The sequence below is a fragment of the Lates calcarifer genome, linkage group LG15, assembly GCF_001640805.2.
Source record: "Lates calcarifer isolate ASB-BC8 linkage group LG15, TLL_Latcal_v3, whole genome shotgun sequence".
NCBI lineage: Eukaryota > Metazoa > Chordata > Actinopteri > Centropomidae > Lates > Lates calcarifer.
Window position 1 is genome coordinate 16578420 of NC_066847.1, and position 25968 is coordinate 16604387.

The 25968-nt window shown below is 40.6% G+C and overlaps 1 protein-coding gene across 2 annotated transcripts in view; it reads right to left on the reverse strand.

Annotated features, from left to right (window-relative positions):
* Nucleotides 1–25968, reverse strand: part of tsnare1 (T-SNARE Domain Containing 1) — a 155933-nt gene that overhangs the window by 66587 nt on the left and 63378 nt on the right. For both annotated transcript variants that reach the window (XM_018665760.2, XM_051076227.1), the window contains exons 5-8: nt 15448–15538; nt 15267–15341; nt 15044–15100; nt 11893–12048 (exon numbers count right to left, since the gene is read on the reverse strand). In XM_018665760.2, coding sequence (XP_018521276.1) covers nt 11893–12048; nt 15044–15100; nt 15267–15341; nt 15448–15538 — 379 coding nt within the window. The remainder of the gene's footprint in view (nt 1–11892; nt 12049–15043; nt 15101–15266; nt 15342–15447; nt 15539–25968) is intronic.

The following is a 25968-nucleotide window of genomic DNA, read 5'->3' on the forward strand; positions in this document are numbered from 1 at the left end:
AACCATGCTATTAAATAGACATGCTAGCAGCAAGGCTGTCTGAATGGCAGTGCTAGCACTAAATCTAGCACTGCTTTGATCCTACTTGAAATGTCGCAATACTTGATGGATTGCCATGGGATTTTGTACAGACATTCTTGGTCCCCAGGAGGTGACTTTTCAGCCAGTGTCACCGTGAGGTTGATGTTTCCATTTGACTTCTTTCCAACTATTGAATGAATTTCTAAATTTAGGTCACATTCATGTTCCCTTTGGAATTAATTGTACTTTGTTGATTCTCTGACTTTCCCTCTCACACCATCATCAGGTCAAACTTTGGCAAGTTTGGATTATGACCAAATGCCTTCTCAACAAATGACACTGCCATCACAGTCGCAGCTGTGCTGTTGCATTTAGTACCAAGTACCAACTGTTGTACCAAGCATGACTGAACTGAACTGACACTGAACTAAGTTTGGACATGTTTACATGTTGGACATGGCAAATATTATGCCAGTGTTTTGCCATAACATTAGTATTAAGTTAATTTAGCACCAGAAAGATTTAGAATTGTTGTAACTACAGCATTATACCGCATTGCTGTGGGTTTTTTTGGTTTGTTTTTCTTTCTTTCTTTGTTTCTTTTCTTTTTTCTTTTCTTTTTTTTTTGTTATTTAGTCTGTTATGTAAGATTGAAGATTGCATCTATAAGAGAATCTAAACTGTACTGAGGCCACTTGTAGTGTGTTTAGCAGTGACAGCCAGGCAGAAACAGAAAAAAAGTCACTTCCTCTAATTTCATTATTTGATTTATTATAATTTAATTAAAATTTAATTAAATCTCAGTCCTCTCAATCTATTTTCCAATGTGTGGGAAATAAAGGTTATGGTGTTGTTGAATTAAAACGGTAACTCTGAATTATCTTTTATTTAAACAGTTTTTAACACCAATACTTTTGCCTCTACTTCAATTAAATTTCAGCGTAAGTGTCAGAGCTTGTTAGCAGAATATTTTAATACTGTCCGCATGACTGCACCTAAAGCAATTTCACTGTACATTAGAAATACTTTAATTCACCTGCTGTGCCAATTATTTTCTTGTCTGTGTCTTACTTTTGCAGTAATAACAAAATACAACTGAAAATTTACCTTGTGAATAGTGTAAGCAGGAACCTGAAGCCTGTATTAGTCAGCTTTATAGAAATAATCAACTTTGAGTGGAATTTAAGCATTTGGATTTCACAGGGTACTGATATTCTCATTATCTTGAGGGAGCCAGCCAACAGTACCTGATCTGCCATCATACCATTAGCTTCAGTGACTAAAGAGAGGAAAATCAATAGTCTTTTGATTGCCAGAGTTAATAACAAATGCTTTTGCTAATAAACCACTTTCTGTGAGATATGTTTTCTGCTGAGGGTTCAAAAGTCTTATTATTTGTCTACGGAATGATTTGTCTTGTGGTGTTTCCCACTATACCTGTCTTCACTGAAGGGTAAACTCTAGAGATACATTGTCCTGAGAATACATCGGCAGCACAGGCACGCTTTGCTATGGGCTGTTTTTTTTTTCTCCCTTTTTCTTTCTACTGGGCCAGGTGTTGTATTCAGATTCTCCTTGAAAGCTGTCCTCTGTTATGCCCTGAGCTTTTTTTATGAATTCATTTTTGATGAAATAATATCCTGTGCCAAAGCACATAAAGTGCAGCTGGGAGGTGACAGTCTAAAGGGGGACTGGAATGTGCAGAAAGTGCTGCACAGGCTGGATACTTGTATTCTGACTTATATCTTTTGTCAAAATATGTGGAATAATACAATACTCAGCAAAATTCAATTACCTGTCCCTTGGGTGGCTCAAAGCTGTTCATGGCCACAGTCTTTAAACATAGTTAAACAAATACAGCTTAACATGATGTTCTGTGATCTCCTTAATTCTAATTCTGATAATAACTAAAGCAACTAATAACTAAACAAGGATAAATTTGTTCATTCTCTTTGATGAAGTTATCTTGAGTAACAGTGCACTCTTATTTTGAAATTAAGGCAACACAGATCCTCAATCAATCACGGTGCTGATCATATGACTGTATTTATGCTGACACAGCGCTATGCCTGCACACAGCACATTTTTACTGCAGTTGAACAGTAGTTTATGTAAAGCTGAGGAATGTCCCTTTACATATTTCGATTACTATCACTGTCCAGTAAAAACATATGTATCCAGGATTTTTAATTTAGATTTTTTATAACGAGGAGAAAATACAGTGTTTGCTCATTAAAATTGGAGAGAGATGTGATTTTCAGCGAACACACAATCCAGTATAACCCACCAAAAGCTGATGTGTCTTGCTTCAGTAATTTTCACATTTTTAGTAAATTATTAGTATTATTCATGAAGCTGACTCAATTCAATTCAATGAAACATTCAATGAAAACTAATTGACTGCTACAGTGTTGAGTGATCAGTCCCTGCCATAATGAATAAGGATCGTATGGTTGGCTTCCTTTAGATCTTGGGCCCTCTTTAAGTGTTTAATTAAGCAATATTAACCGAGAGTGTGTTTTAACGTCATTTGAGCATGCAAGCATCACTGTCGTGCTCAAATGACGTTAAAGCACACCCTCTCGGTTAATATTGCGATTATACAACTATTACCAACAAAGTAAAATGTATAATCAAAATCTGTTCATGTTGAGGAGCAATTTGCTCTCAAAGTTAAAAGGCTTTGGCGAGTGTTTTTCCTATTTCCATGGAAATACATGGGGTCTGACTAATAACTGGAACACAATCAGTCACCTCAGTGGACTCCTATGTGTAATGGAACCGAGTTTACCACTACAGCAAATAACCAGACCCTTAGTAACGACCTAGCAACAGAAATGATTTTCTAGTCCCAGATGAGTGAACTCTGAGCTGACGTTAATGCTTTATCGAGGTCTCGGACTTTACCGACCTAAATCAACAGCCTACTGCACAAATAAATGCATGCTTTTTTTTTACTCACACAGATGTAGCTTCTGCAACCGCAAACTTTTACATGAATTTTAAGTTATAGCACCCTGTCACCGACACTGATGGATAAAGCCGAGGCGTTTGCGCCAAGGTCCGCAAGCATCACCGAAGTGCTCAAATGACGTTAAAGTGCACCCTCGAGTGTAACATTGCGATTATACAACTATTACCAACAAAGTAAAATGTATATGGCGTACAGAGTAATATTTTTAGTGATGAGTAAGGTGTGCTGTCATGCTGATTTGAGCACATTCTAAATGTCTTGCTGACCATTCAGATTGCTTGGTCGGAACTACTTGTTTGTAGACAGACATTTTTTGTTTGATCAGCTTGCAACATCGTGCCATTTCCTTTTTTGTTTACATTTTTTCACTGACTTACTGCCTGCATCTGCGGGACATCACTCGCCCGTCAGGTTGCTGGCAGGACGCTGGACGATGCAGCCCTGCACTGCGATTGACTGATTGATGTAGTCTTGATGTGTGTACGTTTAACATAATATGTGAATACACCAGTGAAGCCACACATGTAAGCTAGGCTAGTTGTGTGAAATGACAAACTTTGCTTTGGGCACAAGGGACTCTGGTCTGTAAAGGCTAACCTGCTGTAATCCTAAATATTTTTAATGCACAACAACGCTTCTTTCAAACGCCATGTGTCATTGTTGTGACATGCACATCTCAGTCATCGCTCAGTGCCACTAACAGAGCTCCAAATGAAATGTACTGATGTGAAACAGTGGAGGTTCTGAAACCTTACAAGACGTCTCCAGCGATAAACTGACACAGAGACTTGGGTGTCTCGGTCCCTCCCTCCTCCCTGCAATCTGAACATCTTATCCTGGCTGCTGACGGTCCTCCTGGTTACACAGTGTCCTCTGTGATTGAATTAATATTTAAATATTCTTCTTGTCTTATCTTTGCCTGCTCCATTTTACCTAATGTCTTAGAGTGGATGGGAATGATTGACGCGGCGATACAATTATGCGACTCATAAAGAATGTGGGTCAGGGTTGTGGGTGTGTGTGTGTATGGGGGGGTGATAAGGGCCACTGTATTTATTTGTATATATTTTTATTTTTATTTATTAAAGGTAAACAATGAGCTCCTTCCCATACTTCATATAAATTGTAATTGTAACAATAATTGCTGGGACCATGTGACTACAACAACTTAGGAGAGCTTCTTCAGGGTTGGAAGCAGTTTAATACCTATATCCAGCTATTGTATGAGTCGCTGGGCTGGAGTATATCCTTATTATACTTCAGATTATCAGGGTACTCTTACCCTTATTTCTTCAAGAGCAACTTGCAGGTTGGAGACCACAGTGAATAAATGTGAAGGGAAATGATGTAGGAACTAAAATTTCAAATATATATATATATATATATATATATATATATATATATATATATATATATACACACACACACACTACAGTGATTTCTGGAGCCATTTATGTGAGACAATTTTCCTTCCGCATCTAAAAACAATAAACCGGAAGTGATGTAACACAGGGGAGCTCAGCCAAGCTAGAGAAAGTTTAACATTAGTAAATATGGATCCAAATGCAAGTTTTGAAACTGAAGACACTGAAAATACATATTCATATGACAGAGCACAGTTGTATAATTGACCTGCTCAGATATCCAAGAGACCAGGAACAGACCAGATTCAGAAGAAATAACAGCCACAGGAGAGAGACTGAGCTGTGGTGTAAGGAGAACGAGTGGAGGACTGGGCAGGTGTCTCTGTGACTGCATGCCATTAGCTAGCGACAGCTAACAATGGCTAACGCTGCGTCTACATCACAACATTATAAAGGTTAGTATCACATATCAGCATATAACAAAACTAGTACTGGTTGTCTGCTACCGGCAGCACTATTGATAGTTACCTGTGACACTGTTTAGTGAGTATCTGCTTCTATCAGTCATGTCTCTGCATAATATGACTCCTCATTACCTTTATGGTGTTGTACTGCCACAGAGAGAGAGAGAGACAGAGAGAGAGAGAGAGAGAGGGAGGCAGGTTGACACCTTATTTGACACTTTGCTTCCTGTTGTTGAAATTGAGATGCTGGCTAATTTGGCAGCTAGCAGACATTAGAAAACAGGACTCTTCTAATGTTCTAACTGAACAGAGTGTCTGCTGACAGCAGAACCAGAAGCGGCATCTGAGTGGGTCACAGTCTCCAGTTCACTGGGCTCTACATCCCATCTTTATCACACTGCCGGAAACATAATCCTTCTGTCTGAAACAACTGTGTTTTTAGTCACAGATGCAGCAGTGAAGTCTCCTCACCTGCACAAAACACACCTAAACATGAAAGCTAGCGCACTTTCTTTTCCTGTCAGGAAAATAGTAGAGTTGCTGCCTGCACCACACACAGACATGGCTATTACACTGAAACTACCAAATAAACACCACACTGCTGCTCAAACTCACTAACACCTACTGCACACTGCCTCAATGACACTGACTCCCCTATGTGACGTACCATGACCATACACTGTATGACTATGACGCAGTGTTGATGGAGAAGCTTCGCTAACAGACACATTTTCCTTTATCTCTTGTAAAACATATAAATGAATTTATTACTTTATTATTACTAATAATGAATTATTATTACTTTATTTAAAAAATGTAACCTGCAAGTTGCTCTTTAAGTACATCATAGGCATGAAATTAAGGGAATCAAATTCTAAATGGTTAAATAGAAATGTATATTAAATTGAACCTTGGTTTGGTAACAAATCAAGTATTCCCTTTGTATAAACGATATTAACATCCAACACATTACCAGAAAATGGCAACCTTACACATATTAAATACAGTTTAGGGAAAGTTCAGACAGTTTTCCTGCTATCTCTAAGCCCCACCTACTCATTTCTGTTTCTACCAATTGCAACCTGACACACACACTTGGAGCCAATCATTTTTAAACCATCAAAGTTTAAAAATGCCCTCTCTATCTCTCTCTCTCTCTCTCTCCCTCAGCTGTCATTTCAGCACCATGATGTCTCATCTCTGCTTTACCTTTTGCATGGCATTTGCCCTCATCTTCTCCACTCATCAAAGCATGTCGGATTACGACTCCGATCCTCTTTCAATCTGACTGGCGAGTTCCAGCTGGAAGGAGCTCAGTCTCCCACGGCTCAGAGCAGAAGTGCCCACATCGCCTCCACTAGTTTGACTCTAGCTCAGAGACAGTATGAGTGACTAGATTTCCAGTTCAGGGCCCAAGGCATGTCTCCAGCCCCAGGTCTCCAGCTGTCTCAGCTCTGCAAACTGGCAAGCCTTATTGCAGCCAACAATTCAACAGAGGCCTCTCCACCTCTCCCTGAAGAGACCACAAGACCCAGCACCACCATAAATGCACCAGGATATCAGCCACTCCTCAGCTCAAAATTAGGTCACGCATTAGGTCATTCTATCTGACCTTCATCTTCTTCTACATGGGCCGCTGCTCCTCCAGTTACAACCACACCTGCTGCTCTAGACCCTCAAAAATGCCTCAGTTTGGTTTCCAAAGCCCATACCTCACGTTTCAGCCCGTAAGCACCTCAGAGGCCTGTCCTCACTCCCATGGCCTTATATTCCATCAGCAGCAAACAACTCCTGCCGCATCACTGGTTTCTCTTGGGGTTTCCAGACAGGGGTGTTTCATCCCCAGACTCAATATAAGTCACCTGCCACTGACATATCACAAAAGAATAACTATGTACGCAACAACAAAGCAGTGTTGATATTATAAGTAAAGGGTGCTATCGTGCTCATTATGAGACGGATCATGAGACGGATGGTTAGCATTGTGTGTAACTTCATCAGCAGCAGCTGCCTGGTCAATTTCCTGACTTTGTATTTTGTTTTAAATTCAGTTTGTTGTCCGGATCGGATGCCAGCCCAAACTCCATGCCTCTCCCTTCTCTGGATAAGGTAGTTTATTAGACAGGGAACTGCTATGACAGTACCTAGATTCAGTCAGGTCTTACATCAGGAAAGGTTTAGCAGCCTCCACTAACATTATATGATCTCGTGCAGGTCACTTCTGCAATGTTTTGTGTTTTTAATTAATATTCCTCTGAAAGCTGTCCACACTAATATTGTATGTGCTTTCATCTGTAATTGTATTGATGTTCACCATTTCAAGCCTCAGTACGTTTGTGGCTTGCTTGCTGGGGTTTAATTCCAACAGTCTCCTGGCGAATCCGTTACCATTAATAAATGTAATATTTCATTGCTGTCGGAGTTTAGTTGTATATAAACTTAATTTCTAGGAGACAGGTTGTATCCACGTGCAAAGAACAGGGCCCATTTTAGGAAAACATGACAGTGGTGAAGGCATGAGTGGGTAAAGGCTTTGTAAAGCAAATCCCACAGAGACTAACAGCGCTTACAGTCAGCACACCATGACTTGCCACCTCAGCTGTAGCCAGGAATCCTCGGCAGAGTTCACACATACATCCAGTCTCTGAGGAGGGCAGAATTAACCTCAGAACCACATCAAGCCTTTTCCAGAGAGAGAGGGGCTGATAACGATGACAGACAGTAGGCTCCCTGGGTCCTCTGGGAGGAGGGCAGTGAAGAAAAGTGAGGTGTGTTGGGATTCACAGCAAACACTGCTAATTTAGTGGTATGGAGGGATGGGGGGGTGGGGGTGTTTGGATGGAAGAACAGAGGCGAAGAGGGTGGTATGGAGATGAAAAAGCACATTGTCAGATACTATCACTCTCCCCAAAGGAACAACGTCAAGCCCCTCAGCACCTGCCTGAGCACTGACTGTGACATTTATCTATGCTGCTATGACTAAAGCACAGACCAGACGACCCTGTCTGAACACCAATCATCTGACTGGCCCATCTTGGCGCCTGCACTGAAATGAAGCTGTCATTCGTGCTGTGGCTCTTTCACTGCGTGTCACTCTGCGGGGAGAGATTGATGCTCTTCCTTTTTTCGCTCCTATTCAGCACGGCCCCTGTGGTGGGATTAACTGATTTGAAACATTGATGAAGTTCAGGCTGCTCCAACCGGGCACAGAGATACATCTTCATTATGCTGCAAAGTGCTCCTAAAACATTATCATTAGTCTTCAAACCACTGGATGGCAAACTGCAGTCCAAAGCTGGACAGTCACATAGAAGCTTGTCATTTTAAAAGCAGACTGCAGCACCATGTGTCAGGCTTCTATCTGCTTTGATTCAGCCATATGCTCCTGAGACGGCTGATGAAGTTTTACAATATGTCTTCAAGAGTTTCATCAGCAGATTTTGCAGAAGTGGAGAGGTATATTCAATAAACCTCAGACAGCAGGGAGAGTTGTCAAGACAAGACAGGGGGATGGATTATACAAACTTTTAAAAAAGCCTTTATTATCATTTCAACAGCACACCGTGACACAGTGTGATGGCCACTACTAGTAGTAGCTTCAGTCTTAGGTCATACTTAAGATAACCACATCTAGCTCCCTCATTACACTTGTAATCCTTCCATAAATGAACAATGATCTCACATACCCTGTCTTCTTGAAATGGTATTTAATCTAATATTAATTATTACATTACATAGTGAAATAAATTACCTGGATTATGTTCCCTGACAATGTTTTTTTTTTTTTTTTTTTTTCCCATGTAGCTAGTGCTATATTTATGTTCCAACTGCAAAACACAGGGAGCAGGTCTACATGGATGGCGAGCATACAGGACTTTAGTTTAGAACTTTGACTAGAGACCAGAGTTCACATTCATCCTTAGGTTTAGCCAACACTATGGTAAGGCTGTGGTTTCATCCATCCATCCATTATCTATACCGCTTATCCACATGGGTTCAGGTGAGGGGGGTGGAGCCAATCCCAGCTGACACTGGGCGAGAGGCGGGGTATACTGTGGACAGTGCTGACCACTGCACCACCGTGCCACCTGCTGTGGTTTCAGCTAAATGTTAATAGAGAAAACACTGTATCTTGTTCTTCAAAATAAAGCCAAAAGAGAGTGAATATCCAACTGTGTGAAACACAATTCCTAATAAATGATAAGTGAATGTGTTGCAATTAGCAGCTCCATGAGCGAGACAGACTTTGTAAGACTGAAAGATATAAAACAATAATTTATGTTGGAACAGGTCTGATCCTGTGGTCAACAGGTTGACATAGACATAGAGATATTTTTGAAATGATTTTACAGTATTTAACAGAATGATGTGCTCTTTAACACCAGCTTCAAAAGTTAAGTCTGGAAACATTATGATTCCAAACGCACTTTGCCCAGGTAAACGAACAAACAAGTCTATATAAGCACCTTAGTAATTGGGTAGCATTCAATATCCTGCAGCAGCATGGGGGTACTGTGACAAAATACTAATAAGCTTTAGGAGGTGGCAGAAGAAGACAGAGCCTGTCTGAAATTCTCGTTACTAACTTGGCATGTGTTGGCCTCCTGGGAGGCAATATTTGAAAAAAACAAATACCTAGTTTGCTTTCTTTCTTTCTTTCTTTCTTTTTTGAAGAGTGTGTTGTTAATTCTGGTGGTTTCTATCTCGGATACCCGACTTTAAAGGTAAATGGCCAGGGCTTTTTACTTGCATATAAGACTATGGGACAGATTTATGCACATGAAAATACAGGTTTTCATTTCTCATCTGAAATCAGGTGCCTAGCGGCTTAGTAAATGTGGCCCTGGGAGAACAACAGTAAACAGGCTTACAATCACAATGTTGCTGGTTTGGATTTTGGAGGCAGGCTGGGAATACATGGGTGGGGCAGGTGAACCATGAATAGCAAAGATCTGGCTTCTGGGACATGTGTGAAATATTATATCTTCAGAGGGATGACATTTCATGCTAAACTCAACACAAGAAGTATTATTGTCTGGCTCTTGGGCTCAGATCCAGGTATCCAAAAGTAACAGGAGGCCTGACTGCACTGTCTTTGTGTGTACTGACTGTTATTAAAGGATAAGGTGGGGGAGTTTAGGAGTAGGAATTTTGTTATTTTCAAAAGAATGAAATGAAAAGATCCAAACCAACAATGTGTTCATCCATTTATAGTCTCTGATTTCCCTACCCTGTCTGTGCCTCTCAGCTCCAAGCCCATTAGTTCCTATGGATTATGTGAATGTTTAGACACAGCATGCAAATATTAAGGTTCAGGTATTATCGTTATTATCATTTGCACTTCAACACATATGCTTGACATGCATACAGGGAAATGAAATGTTATGAACATCAGTGCAACATAAAGCAGATATTAAAATATCACACAGTCTTAATGGTCAGAGTGAGCACTGTGAGCAGCAACTAGGATGTACACAAGGTTCGGTGTATTTTCTGTTTGCTGATTGCTGGTGACACTGTGCGGCTCTTGCAGGTAGTTATTTTGTGCACCATTCCTAGTGGACATTAACACGCAGTCCACTGCCACATGTTCTACCAGACAGTGATGATTCCCTGTTGTCTCACTAGCTTGTTAGCCTGTCCAGGTCAACAATCATGTCCTGAATGTTGCTGTGTGGCCATGTCTCAATGAAAACAAAGATGCAGCAGTTCATTGTATTCACTCTGCCAGTCTCCACAAGATCCTGGTGGCTGGAGCTGAGTTTCGCTGCATAAAAGATGCTCTGTGTTTTTTTTGTTGTTGTTGTTGTTTTTTTTTTTTTTTTTGTTTTTTTTTTCCTGAGAGGCCATTGTGTCTGAATCTGCTGCCATGGCATAATTTTATATATATATATATATATATATATATATGTGTGTGTGTGTGTGTGTGTGTGTGTGTGTATTCAAAAAAGCTCAGAAATTTCCTAAAACAGCTGGTCACTGTAGTTGTTAATAAACATCACTCCAGAAGGAGTAACTTGTGTATTTGTTGGGGACTATTTTTGGCGGCAGTCTAATCCAAATTTGGTGCTCCAGTGAGTATTTGGGGCAGGAGGATGGTGTATATGGGACTGAGTCAAAATAAACTACCATGGATGTGTTCATAGTAATGAAGGAGCATGCCACCCAGTGCAGCACTGTGGCCCACTGACGTGCTTTTAAAAGTTTGTGGACAAAAGACACAAACGAGGCACACAAGAATAAGACATATCAGCATTTGAATACAAGCTCAATACTAATATTTTCATCACTGGTGTTGGTCTTATTCTGTTGTGTCTTGTTGGAAAGTCAGAAAGCTCAGTCAATAGTAGTAATATCCAAGTCCTTTCATATTTAGTTTGATCTGGTAATATTTTTCATTAATTTTCTTCTTCTTCTTCTTCTACATAATACATCTGCACACTACACACCAAGGCGACAGTAAGCTTACATTCAGTTTGTAAGGGAATTTAATGACCACAGGTTTCCTTTAATGGTTTCCTGGAATTTTGCCTATGGTGGCATACAATAGTTGCCTATATAGAGTGTGGAGATGAGTGTCAGTGTGGATCTGCTGTGGCATGGAACCTTTCTCTAGCATAAACAAAGAGTTTAGGTGCATTTTTCAAGTCAACCTGCAAAGTGTTGCTGAAAAGATGAAATACAGAGTGCTGCTGCTACATGCTAACATATGATGTTAATATGTCAGTGCCCCTGGGCTCACTGTCCCACATCCATAATCATTATTATATAAATGAAGCACAACCTGAACTGACTGTGGCAACTCTTAAGGTCTTTACAAAGCTTCATTTTTTGTAGTTTTGCATGTTTTTTGTGTGTGAAGCAATTACAAACAAGATGCCCTGAAGCAAGGCTTCTAATCTCCAGCTGCTCCTGGAGGCACTCATTGTCTACCAACAGTACACTGGAGTTGATCTAGTCAGGGCAACTGTGTGATCTCTGTGTATTATTAATTAAGTTATTCAAATAATGCCAGATGTCTAAAAAATAAGTGTATAGAGCTGAACTGCTCTGTTGCCAGCATTCTTACCTCGATCTGCAGCAGAGCCTCCTCTCTTTGGCGAAGCACCTCCACGTCCTCCTCACTGATCTCAGACAAGAAAGCCTGAGCTCTTCCCTCTGAGTCTACTGCCTCTCCAAACAGTGGACCCTCATCCATCTGCTCACTGGATGGAGTCAGCACATTCTGTTGGACACACACACACACACACACACACATTAGATTAGATATTAGATCAATAGCTTTTACATACAGCAATAATAGTAACAACAGTAACAAACATGGCTTACACACACACACACACACAGACTGTACTGTATACTGTATAACTTTTATAACACTGTAATGGTTGGCAATGTGAAAGGGGTCACTTGCTGATGAATCATAGAGTTATCACCTGAACCAACTTCACTGCGCTGTGTAGTCAGTCTCACAGTCAGTTTCAGCTCACTGGTTCACTCTCATCATTTCAAATGTAGTGGTTTTCAGAAGAAAAGTCACTAAAAACCCCACTGTGCACTATACTCCTGAGCACAGCTGACCGACACAGTTAGAGACTGGTGAGCATAGTGGAGTATTTAGCAGCTAAGGAGCCAGACATTTCCCTTGGGAGTTGCTAGAGACCAAAATAGAAGTAAAATAGAGTGAATTTCAGGTGGCCAGAAACACAACTCTAAATGAATAATAGTGATGCTCCATAACTGCAGGATATGAACATAAACAACTAATTGCTTAACAACTTCAGCTGTCAGCATTGTGATTACAACTGCCCCAACATGGTCACAATATCAGTTACTGCAGGTTTAAGGAGATTTAGTTGGTAATACCTTGTTGCTTTCACTTAAATTAATTTTAACTGGAGTACTTTTACCTGTAATGGAGTATTTGATGTTGTGGTTTTACTACTTCACATCCACACTTACAATTCAAGAGTGGCACACAGTAGTGCCCATTTCTCTCATGAACATCTGCATATGCACACACTTTAGTACATGTGCAGAGGAAAGGGAAGAGGCTTATAGTCACAGAGAGGCCTGGTTGAGTTTTTTGCATAGCTAATGTGTTCCACCTTTGTGTGGCTGACTGCACAGCTAATCCACGGTAGAGAGGCCAGTGCGGGTCAGAGCACAGGAACCAACCCAGGCTGAGTCACAGTGCTCTGTCTACTGGCCGTGATCTGACTCACCACTCCTCAAAAAAACTCTGCAACGTTGTGCTCACTCCTCCACATGCATGCCCACCGCCAGTACTCCACAATACATTTGTACATTACACAGATGGGAACAACTTTCAAGACAATCACTCTGACACTGTATTGCAAAAGTTCACAGACTATGAAGGAGTACACAGCGTTTCCAGAATTTCCCGCTGTCGGTTCCAGTCCACTCAATTGACGTGAATTTAAAGATGTGGGCGGGAAGCAATCAATAACAGCTGAAATAATAAATGCATATGTATGACATTCCAAACGTCAGACTGCTTCTCTCATTTGATATCCATAAACTGAAAAAAACCTGCCACTTCATCCTTTACAATACAGATCATTTCTACTGTTACTGATTATACCAGATGTATATAGTGTACCCTTCAGCTTGCCGCCCCCAAAGCCCTTTACCTCTAACTGTAGGAGTATGAAAGACCTTCATAATATGCCTTTTGAGGGACATAAAACCTTAATACATATGACTCTCCCCTCTGTAAAAAAGATGGATTTTTAGAGGCTCTTTGTGAGCAAAATGGTTCTTCACAGAATTGTTACTGTCCAGCCAGATGAAGCTGTAAATGATTTTTTTTTTTTTTCCAGTTCAACAGCAGGGTGATGTTTAATTTGGTGTCCTTGAATCAAGGCGCTTCCTACCTCCAACCAGCTGCAGTACTGTTGAGTGACAAAGGCAGTTACTGAGCTTAACTCAGTACAACTTTCATTAAAAAACATTCAAACACAAAAAACTACATATGGTTTCTAATTTTGCATCATGTGTCTCTATTTGGTTGTATTCAGTATTCAGCTATGTTGTCTGAATTTACATTTCTGTACTTGGTTTGATTTTCTTTGCAGCGTGTTTTTTGAAATGCTGTGCATGTGCTGTCAAATTTATCTCACTGAAACAGCTGAGTTTGCAAAAATCAACAGTGAACTGGAAGAAACACTTGGGATTTGGAAGACCTTGGGCAGTGTAACATAATCAAGGAATGTAAGCACTAAAGTGAGTGTTTTATTTTATTTTATTTTTTATTTTGTAATGGCCGTTATTACAATGGCCAAGAGAACTCAGTGCACTGAAACTTCTTCAGAATAAAGGCTAATTAAAAAAAGATCTATGGCAACACAAGGATAAATGACAATGTGAAACGTTTCAGCCAAATTCATGTTTAGTCATTTGCACAGATCAACAATATTATCCCAACAGATACTGAACATTATGGTCAATCTGTGATGCAGAGCAGAAAAACGTATTTTACTTTAACCACTGGATATATTTTATAATTGTGCATTTTGTCCATGTTATTACTGTATATACCCTCTCACTTTGCTAATATCATTTTTATTCCCAATCAATATTCAGATTCATATTATTAATTAGACAGATTTTGATATTTCTATTTTATTTTGGAATCACATTAATCCACAGTCAAATACTGTAACTTTCAGTGTACAGTCTTCTGTACCCACTGTTCCTACAGTATAATCTAACTTCATATATATGTTGCATTTTCCCTGCAGTATTTTGTTACTCCTACTGCAGCAATCACCTCATATATAAACATAGATCAATCATTTTCATTTTATTTTATCTTGTTTTAGTAATCAACAATTAACTCAAAGTTCATTCATTCATATCCAGACTGTCTGTAATAGGGATTGACTTTCATTTATTCAGCACAATTACGGATTACCAGCCTCTAGCTCAGGGTTCTCACTGGGCTACACAGTGAAAATAAACTCCTGCTAGTAACTGATTTAGATTCAGATAAAAAAGAAAGAAATTTAGCAGAGCATAAGAGTTGGATGTGATGAATGGAGTCCACTGTAATATAACAGAGTGAAAGAGATGAGACAGAACTTCAGAGGAGCCCTTGTGAGGATGCAATCGAGCAGAGAAATGCCATCTCATCATCGTGCTCTTTTATGAATGACAGTGAAACAAAGGGCAGATTTTCACCCTCTGTATTAGCTTACCTTCTTCTTGTCTTTCTGTGCTGGAGGGAGCAAGGCCCTTGAGCGTTCGGCAATTTTCTGAAAGAGGAACAAATGAAGAGACAGAGTCAAGAAGACACTTTTTTTTTTCTCCTTAAAGAGGTCAGATTTTTTGTGCCTGGATCAACCACATGTAGTACACAAGATACCATTTATTTTCCATTTATCAGTAAGAATTCCATATAGCAACTAATTAATACTGTACCTTCTGCAGATCCCCATAGCGCTGTACTGACTCTGACAGCTCAGTCTTTAGTCTGGTCAGACGCAGACGGTCTTGCTGTGTAACAAAACAAGATTAGCTTTAATTATCTCAAATGTTGTTTAATCCACTGTTTATTCTTCAAAATGACAATGAATGAGGAAGGAATTGGAGCATAAAATACCCGTGAAGAGCCACTGATTATATCAGAGAGCTGTTTGATCAGTTGGCTTGTGCTGGTGATGACTTTGTTGGTTTGCTGCTGTGTGGAGTGTCTAGAAAAAGAAATTGGAAGATAGACAGAAAGAGTGAGAGAGCATTTAGTGAATTATGAGAATTACAGTGAAATGGGACTTCATATGGGACTTTATACTCCATCTTTTGTCAGTGTTGTTTTCAGAATTGTATTGTCACCCAGATGGAAAAGTGTCTGAGAAAGCACACAGACAATCATGGACTAAAAATTGTCTCATTTGAAATTCTGTTACAACAAGTGCCTTTTTAAAATAAGAACCCATCCTAAAATACACTGTAAAAAATCAGCTTTTTAAAACAAGTTAACCAGAATTTTACAGCACACTTAAAGACTTGTTTCATTTCCAAGAATTATGTTTGTCAGGGCTTTAAGTGCAAGGTTTGAATCACAACATGGTTAGCCTAGCTTAGCTAAAGACTAGAAGTAACGAGGAACAGCTAGCATAGCTCTGCCCATAGTTCAAAAGGACACCAACATAAATCTGCAAAAGTTCACTAGCTAACAGGTTGTTGTCTGATTTATTTCATCTGTACATGAGCAGAAATGTAGTTTAAAGGCAGATGCAAGTGTATGGGTTGGTCAGTATTGGCTGATTGTGGATTTATTGCTTTGGTGTGTACAGTATGTTAGGAAGTCCACAATCTTAACTGTCTATTGTAACCATGATATCAAAGGTCTTCTATCTTTAAGGGACTACTAATCAAGTAGGATAGGTATGGACAAATGACATCTGGTCGTTAAGGTTGGAGGACTTGTGGTACAATCAAATTAAGGTTCTCATTGTGACTTGCAGCTATTCCTCACAGGCCAGATATGGCTGAGACATAAGCAGTGGGATGACCAGACAAGTTTCAACCACCTGGTTAGCCAAACTAATTTGGAAGAGAAAACAAAGGTGAACTGTAAATTTATTGTTGAAACTGTCTGATGTAAACATCTGTGACAGACCAACTTTCTGCTCCAGTTTCATCGTAGTTGTACACACTTTTTTTGTACACTGATTTTCCTGTGCCAGGAGGGATTAGTACATTACAGCTGCACTCACTTTCAGTTTTACTTCCAAATTAAGTGGAGGCTAATCTGACTAATCTGGCTAAATTGTTGGCTTATTCACAACCCGTCTGAGGGCTCCATGATCCATGATCACAGTAGTTTGAACTACTACAAAAATAACCCCCCCAAGCCTAAATAACACTCCCTTGCAGACATGCACACAGACAGCTGTGGACACCAAGGATACATAGTTGTTCTTTCTAGTCTGCTTGAGTCCACTAGGATGATGCATGCACAGTTGGTACATAAATGTCCACACAGAGCCTCGCTTATTCTCACTCATGAGGAAATGTACATCACCCTAGCATACTCATGGATACTTAAAATATAACACTGGCCTTTTGCTGATGGACAGGTAAGGAAACATAGGAAATGACAAACAGCAGACTATATGTTTCAACACTCTCCACCCTCTTGAAAGGAAAACAAACAAACAAAAACTGCTCTTAGGTGTGTGACCGAATATTAACTGGTAGAGATGGACAGTGTAAAACTGACACATCATTGACACATTGCTTCATGTTATTCCTGAGAAGTTCCACTGGGGTGAAAGGTTGAAGGTGCAGCCATATTCATACCTCTCCAATACATCTGCTAGAAGTGTGGGTTATGACATTTATCAAATATTTCTGCTGTCAGGTCTTCCTGGGCTTACAGTTCCCCCTCAGCCTGCTGCAATACTCCCAAAGGCCAACTCCCATCCTCTAGATTTGACACTATAACAATGCTGCCCCACAGAAATTGGACGGTCACACAAACACACATCTGCTGCTGCATAACTTAATCAAATATTGATCTATATGTACCGGGTGGCAGGGGGAGCAGATGGACCATAGTGCATTGAGGAGAGGAGGAGCATGTCACAATAATTCTGTATCTGTTGTGAGAAAATCCAAAGTGTCATGGTGGGAAAATACCTGAAAAGCATCAGCCATCATATCAGTGCAGAGCAGGGTTAAAGAGAGTTGAAGAGTCAGGGAAGCAGACGGGGTAGAAGTTAATTTTGCTGCTAGAAATAAAAGTTTAACCATGAGGAAATAATTAAATTGGACTGCAGCCAGTTTCTCCTCTCTGACCAAAGTTATAACAGACAGAAATAGTGTCTTCTATGTGAAGAAGTTTTATACTTATAATCTAATCAGGATTTAAGGCTTTAAATAGCCAGAATGCTGTCATATATTGCAGCTGTAAGACTGTAAATCTGTACATGCCTGAGCTAAGTTAATATGGTGATGTACACTGAATATTCTGAAGAATGGTATATGGTATAACAGTAGCGTATGATAAAAAAAAAAAAACAAACAAACATCTTACTCACATTGCTTACTTGTTGCATTTACTAATCATCCATTACAATACATGATTAGGAATGCATTCTGCTCACAGACACATCAGTCTCAGCCAGAATCTGGGTGCAAACACACACACACATAAACATAGCCACAACAGAAAGATTAACAAATGCTAGACCTCAGCCTGATGTGTCATCATTTAGCTGTAAAGCAGCAACAGACATGTGAAGGATTATTTTGAAATCACAGCCAGCTAATGCTCCATCACGTTACCCACCAAAATTACACAGCAGAGTAGAGACTGTATGGCTGGCACCCTGCATTAGGGATCTGGAAGAATGACAAATAAACCTCAGCATGATGCTCCATGTGAAACGTGGAGAGTCATTTTACGAACACCTGCAACGGATCAAACAATTTACAACATGACATTCACTAGTGACATAATCCCTCTCACCAATCAGTGAGGAATGTGTAACTGTTGACTGTTGCACACAACTTAAAGGGATGTTCTATAGATTTCATAGATTTCACACAAAATCTGAGGACCTGGGAGACTGGTATGAAAAGAATGGTCAAAGGTTACGCTCCAAAAATACTGGATGTTACATTTCCCATGATGCAATTCAATAGCATTTTTCATTGTAGCCTTCCTGCCTGTTACATGCCCATGTCTTGCAAAGTCTGCATGTCCACTTTGTAACGCAGATGTAGAATTTGTGGTCTCAAGCCGAGACCTCCCTGATGACATCACTATGATAACCTCAGTGTTATCTTCTCCAACTCGACAAAGCTCCCACAGAGCCACAAGAGACATTTTACAATAGTTTTCAGAGGCCTTTTAAATAACTGTGGATGGGGAAATAAGTTGTGTTGGATGGTGAATGTCATGAGACCTTCAGCTCTAACTGTGGGCAGCCTCACAGCCTATAGTGCTGGTCCTTGCAACTCATTCACTGTTGTCAGATGCTTAACTGCTTTGTTTATTATGGCTTCTACATCAACATTCAAGGAGTTACCTGTGAGGAACATAATGGAGCCAATAATTTGTTTTCCTAACACCTTATTACAGACCAAAGTGTTGGTGTGCGGCATACCAAAATTGTGTGGCAATCTAGCCAGTTGTTCTTGAGACCAACCGTCACTGCTTTTCCTTAAAGTTGGAAAATTCAGCAGAAAATGATCAGTTGTCGACCGAGGATAAGGCCAGATTCTACTCACTAACCAGACCATAAGTGACTCAATCAACAGAAACTTTTTATAAACTGATGGATACTTGTATTTATTTCACAGGTAGAAGTAGAGGGAAGCAAAGGGAATCCTATGAACCTCCAGCCCACCAGCTAAAAATACAATCTGAGCTGTGTTTCACTGCTGATGAGCTCTGATGGATCATCCATGAGTCAGTGGAAGCCCCACCCACCACTGACATGCTGTTACCAAACAATCAGAGCTCGCCCACTACTGAGGACCCCCGAGAAGACCTCTGCAGTATCTCTGCACAGTGATACATCTGCTAGTCACACTCTTCTCCCACAACAAGCTCGAGAGCCAGGCGGGCAGAAACAGCATGCATAAGATTGGAATTGTTCACACTGTGAATTTCAATCAGTCACCTCTGTTGTGTGTTTCTCCTGCGTGCGCAGTGTTTGGTATTCCTTTGAGGTCTGGCTGGCCCTGGTGAAGGACTGAGGAGTCTGGGAGCAGCTGGCTGCAGGGGGAGGTGTGAAGCATGGGTGGGGTAGGGTGTTGGGGAGCAGAGGTGGTGGTGGTGATGGTGGGTGGTGGTGTGGGCTATTTTCTGGCTGCAATCATAGTTTCAGGACTTCACAAGGGCTCTGATATGAACTATATTTGAGTTGCTTCATACAAAGCCCTGACCTCTCACTGGCTCAGATGACAATGCAGAACAATTTGTAAAACTCAGCACTGACTTAAGTCCAACATACGTCTGTATTATGTGACAACTACTTCTCCACACTGACCAGGTAGTGGATACAGATCATCAGCTGCCTCAGTGTCTACACAGCTTCAACTGCAGTACTGACGCGTGTTCAGTTCTGGCAGCACTTACGTCCCAACACCCCACTGATGGATTAAGTAATTCCTTGGAGTTGATATTAGTTTAATCTCTGTGCTTTTCATAGACAGACTGGTCCAGGATGTGTTAGTCTGGGTTAGGGCTGGGTTATGCTAGAGAAGAACTAGTTTGTACGACATGTTGGAAGGCATCTGTGCTTATAGCTCTTCCCTGTGGTCACACAGGAAGGGGAAGTGAAAAGCTGGATGCCATATAGGGGGAGAGATGTGACATTGTGGGGAATAAAAAAAAAAGAGGATGAGAGAGAAGTACAAACCCTGGTTTCTTTCTCACCTGTACATGGCTGACCAATCATGGCATGAAAGGAGTGTGAGTAGTTACATAAGTGTAAGACACAGCCCCATAAATTCTGATGTTGGAAAGCTGTGGGAGGAGGGAGTTTCCAAAGCTTATCAGCCATTCAACAAGCAGTTCAGACAGGCAGCTTTAACCTCTAACAAAGAAAAAATGTGCCACAGTTGTCTTATTTTCATTCAGTTAGTCACCAGTTAGGAAGTGGTATATGTGACATGTGAGGTTTGAATTCTTTTTTTTTATTATTTTAGATTTTTTTTCTTTCTTTTTTTTTTTCATTTTCACTTTATTTAACAGTTGACACTTGTCAATCAGGAAACCAGGGCAGAGAGAGGGTATGACATGCACCTAATTCAGCCCATAATCAAAGAACTATATGTCTTAGGTCACCAAGATGCATTACTGAATATTCTTACAACTAACTAATTAGTGAACATGTAAAAGCTCCTTTTTAATGAATATTATTTAATAAGTAATTGAGTAGATTTTTCAAGTAACTTGGCCAACAAGCGTACAGCCTAAATGCACTCTGGGTTGCAGTAATGCATATAAAGCATGAGCCATTTTGCAGCCTTTTCTGCATGCTCATCTATACCGTGAGGCACACAAGACATGTTAACACAGAGTTCAGAGGCCATCAGAGACCATCTCTGTACAGACGTCTCCCCTGATATACTGAACATGTTCTCAGACAGGTCTCCCTGCTTTACTGCATAAAGACTGCGTGGTGTAGTTGAAAACTCTGAACTATGGGTGAGTAAGTCTTCAAGATTAGATTCTCTTCACCATACTGTATTGTTCCTAAAGGTCGAGAATGATTCAAAGAATCAGCTTTGCAAATGTTTTATGGGGAAGGAGATACATTCAACATCTTTGTTAGGCTTCTGTGTTTCAGCTCAATAATTCTTCAGCTTGTCAGATCTGGAACAAAGTGGATCATTTGGGACAGTGGCTCCTTATATTCCATGTAGTGGCAATTGACAGAGCATTTCTGGCCTTCTCTCACCTAACTCTACAGATCTACAGAGCACACTCCCATTCACAACTGTGAATATGGCAAAGGGACAGAAGACAGTGAACCCGTAACTATTTGACCTCACCTTTGGGTTAGAGACATTATACCATATCTGTCACATATTTGGATGCACTGTCATCCTTTCCACACACATTTCAGATTTGACCATCTGTAGCCAGGAAAGAATAAATGACTCATGAATCATCAGCTAAGAGACATTGTGTGGTGTGATCTCAGCACAAAACACATCCTGTGTTGACAACCTGAGTGTCAAGACAGCTGTGACAAAATACATGTGGTGGAGAGGGTATACAGAACCATTGATTTCTTCTCTCTGTTCCAGTGACAGGGCAGAGTTATTGTTGGGGTTGGAGAGGGGTTGGGGAGATTGGCTCTTTATGTGAGAAATTCCATAAAGTAACTCCCAACCATTGATATCAAAGCAGCATCCCACTTTATATTCTCAGTACAGTAATGTATAGTTAATGTGCTGGGTGGGCCTGTTGATGTGCCACTGTACTGTACCAGTAGTATGCATCTCAATCTGAGGACCATCAAAATGCTGTCCTCATTTAAATAAGTGGTGTTGAACAGGTATTAGAGATATTTCAGTACAACATAGTACAGTTCAACTGAACCAGTCTCCAAAAAAACATAAAGTTGCACAACACCTCTTTAAAACTTTAACAACCCTTCACTCACGACTTTGGTGAAGGGTTGTGAATGATTAATGAATGGTTATACAGACTAGTATTATTTATATTTGAATATATAATGATCTCTCACTGCTCAGTAATTGTGAAGAGAAGAAGATGAATAGCTGGAACAAACTTCAGTGGGGGACCATGGGTCCAATAGAATTCCCTGATTATTACTGTTAATAAGTGATGAAAGTGTCTCTGCCACTCTGAGCACTGTGTCACCCTTAACCTGACCAGACTGCAGAAGTCTGTCTGCCTCTGGCAGGTGAAACTGGACACTTCCATGCAGTTCCAGAGGAGAACAGAAAGCGTCACCTGTGTGATCTGGGAAAAACAAAATCCATTTTTTGTGCTATTGTCTATTATATCATAATTTTAGATATAGGTTAGCATAAAATGTCTGTAGAACGTCCTAATTTATTTTTGATCTCTGATAAATGCAGACTATGTGGTGAGATACTTATCATCTCTGCTCCTTTTAGTGTGTGACACTTTAAAATAAAACCAACCTAACTACTACTTATCAGGTATATTTACTTTCCAAATGTTTACATTCACAGTGAGAAATATAAGCACTATAGTGCATCCCAAAATTTCCACAATGGAATGAAAAAAGTCTCTTGTATTGGTATTCCTTTGATAGATGTGTAAGTTATGCAACACTACACCTGTAAGCGATGATACTAAATGATGATTTATGTCTAAATGATGATTTATCTCCTTTAAGTTCCACTTAATTATTGAGGGTCTATTATGTAGGAATATGTGTGAAAATGACCTTTATCATTAATGTAGGCCATCTACCTGTTTATTCACATTTTCAATTTGCACATAAAAATACCCACAGTGGAAATTCATGAAATTCTGGGGAAAAAAAAAGAAAAAAAAGACTTTGGGAATAAATCATGATGTATGTGATGCATGTGACCCAAATGTCCACTGACACTTCCACTCCACCAGAGAGATTAAAAACTGCTGCAGACAAAAATATCAGATCTGTGTGGAGGGAAGAGGAGACGTATCCTGAAACTAATACATGACACAAACAGAAAGGTTATATCTCCATCATGTTTTCTAAATTTTCTTCCCCACAGTCTTAGGTTTGACTTGCACCCTCCTCTTCTGCAATGGCTCAGAGGCACCCGACTGGAGAATTAGCACCACCAACTGTTCTTCTAATGTTCATGTAACAGTAGGAGAAACACATCAGTGGACATTTTGTTTTACTGCAAGATTTGAGTTAAAAATGTGATGGAAACTTAATGACTCTAATATGAAACTGTGTGACAGCTTTGTTAGGCTTCAGTGTATCTGGGTGAGAAACACTGTGAAGGTAACTGTGGTTTCCAATAAAACTCCTCCTCTTTTAGAAATAAAAAGTTTCAAAATACCAGACATGCTGACTACACATGCATGCAGTGCCTGTTCCCCCCCAAAAAACACTTGACATTTTACATTTACATTTATAGAGATATATTTCAGGTGCTTATCTAAAGAGATCTGCGGTGAGAGCATCAGGAAAGTAGAGTTCAATTCTCCAATCACCACCACTGTAAAGTTTTACCCATATAAACACCCAGAGAGGGAGAGAGAGCTTCAGTTTTGCAATCCATCTGACATTTAAATGTGCATCTCCAACAGAACATACACCTACTGTTGGTTCACACGTACACATGGTTGTATGAGAGTGGTGCATAAACGTGGGTTTGAGAGGCAGAGTGATGCCTGCTTGTTGTGTAAGAGTGGAGGAGGACGAGATGGAGAGGTGCATCCACACAGTCATGAACTGAGTCTGAAAAGATGGCTATGACATTTCTGCTTGTTTCCTTCATGTTACCAGCTGAGTTAGTGATGGATGTTGATTTCCCTGCTCTCTAGGAATTGCTTAAACAGATGGGATGTATTTATAGTATTTTACAGTATTTGCTAGCTCTATAATTCTGACGCCTCCAGTGACATGGAGGTAAAGTGGTGGTAACAGCCAACAATGCTGTTTTTCTTTGGTCTCTAACATAAATTTACAGATGACACAGCCTTACATTAGCAGATATCCACTAAGATCCAGAACAGCTGACAATATAAACAAGTAATATTATCATGTAGCTATCTTCCCAGCTATCTTATGTATGAACTAACAGTTAGCTCCACTGTTGGGCACAGGGAAACTGTCTGTCGTTGTCACTGGCTCTGATGCTGCTGCCTCAAAAGACTGCAGCAAAAAATATTGCACTCGTCACAAGGAGCTAAGCTTCCTCAAGAAGTAGCGTCTGCTCCTTTTCAAGTCCATTCTGTAGACTCCAGTGTATTCTATTCCTTCCAGTGCTGCCACCTCCTCTCCATGGAAACGGTGTTTAACATAGTCTCAGCCCTCCTGAAGTCCACAACCATCGTCTTAGTCTTGGTCACATTCAAGAGCAGGTGGTTGTTCCCATGCCATCCACAAAGAGGTCCACCAGGTTTGTGTCCTCTGCCTCTTGTGCACTGCTGACACACCCCACAACTGCAGAGTCATCTGAAAACTTGTGTACAGGGTGAGGAAGAAAGGTGAGTGTAGGGAGTGTAGAAAGGTGAGTCCCTTGCTGTGCTCCTGTGTTCCTGACCGCCCATTCAGACACACACCTCCACAGTCACACAAACTGTGGTCTATCTGTCAGGTAGTCAGTAACTCAGAGGGTTGTGGAGGCTCCACTTTGCCTGACTTGTTTGATGAAAGGGGAGGGTAATGGTAGGGCTGTGATCTAAGCCATTGGTATCATTCACTGGAGAGGTGTGTGACGGTTCACATCGCTCCACCTCAGTTCCCTCTGCACCCTCTTCAGTAGGCCTCTATCACTGTCTGTGAGGGCTCTCTTCCTCCTGCTCAACAGCTCCTTCAGGGTCAAAGCTGGTACCAGGGCTTGTTGCTGGGGAAACATTGCACTGTCCTGATGGAGACAATGTTGACATCCCCATCTGTGCCCTCCAAATATCCCTGCTCAGTCCCATTAGCTTCCTGTTACCACCTCCTCACAGTACTAATGGTCACTGGCTGCTGCTGGATGATGAGTGTGTAGGTTGAAGTGAGAAGCACCAGGTTGTGATCTTATGTCACACGAGGCATAGGGCAGTGGTAGTGCATACATGTTTCACATTTGCATACAGTAAATCTAAAGGTTTATTTTCTCTGGTGGGGCAGCTGAAGTGTGGTTGAAGTCTCCTGAGATGACAGTGAAAGCCTATGGGTGTTGAGTTTGAAATCTAGTGGTGATAGAGTTGATGATATCACATGCTATGTTGGCAGCAGCTGATGGAGGGATATAAGCAGCAGCAACAATGGCACTTGTGAACACACTAGACAGATGATATGGATGGAGACTCGTGGCTAATAGGTAAACATCCAGGCCACAGAGTTGCTCTTCCACAGTAACATGTCTGGGATAACACCATCTGTTGTTCTCAAACACTGCAGCCCCCCCTCCTTCATCCCCACTCTGCCTGCAGTCTCTGTCAGCCTGTGCAGTTTGACCTGCAGCCAGGTCTCAGTAAAGCACATAACGCTGCATTACCAATATTCACATTGGTCCTTAGTCAGCACATAAACTTGTCTTTCTTATTCTGCAGGGACCTCACATTTCCCATAGTGACAAAAGGAAGAAAGGATTTAAACTTTCTCCTTCTTGCTCTCTGTTTGGCTTCAGCCCTACATCCAAAGCATCTCCTCAACTCATTGGGAATCTGGGTGCTTGCTCTGAGCAGAGTGGGTTTGGAGAGCAAGATCAGCTGATCGTGAAGGTAAACAATAAGCCCATTCCCTGTAGCATGGCTACTCGACACAAAGAAAGTAAAAAACACCAGAAAAACCAAAACCAAGTCTGTCAGCCTGTCAGCAATCCAATACCTACAGGGTGAAAAAGCAGAACAAAATGTAGTGTGTAAATGCACAGAAATGAAACCTACACATTGATGACTTCAGTATTCATTTAGTATTTGCAAGATTTCATTCAATATATCCAG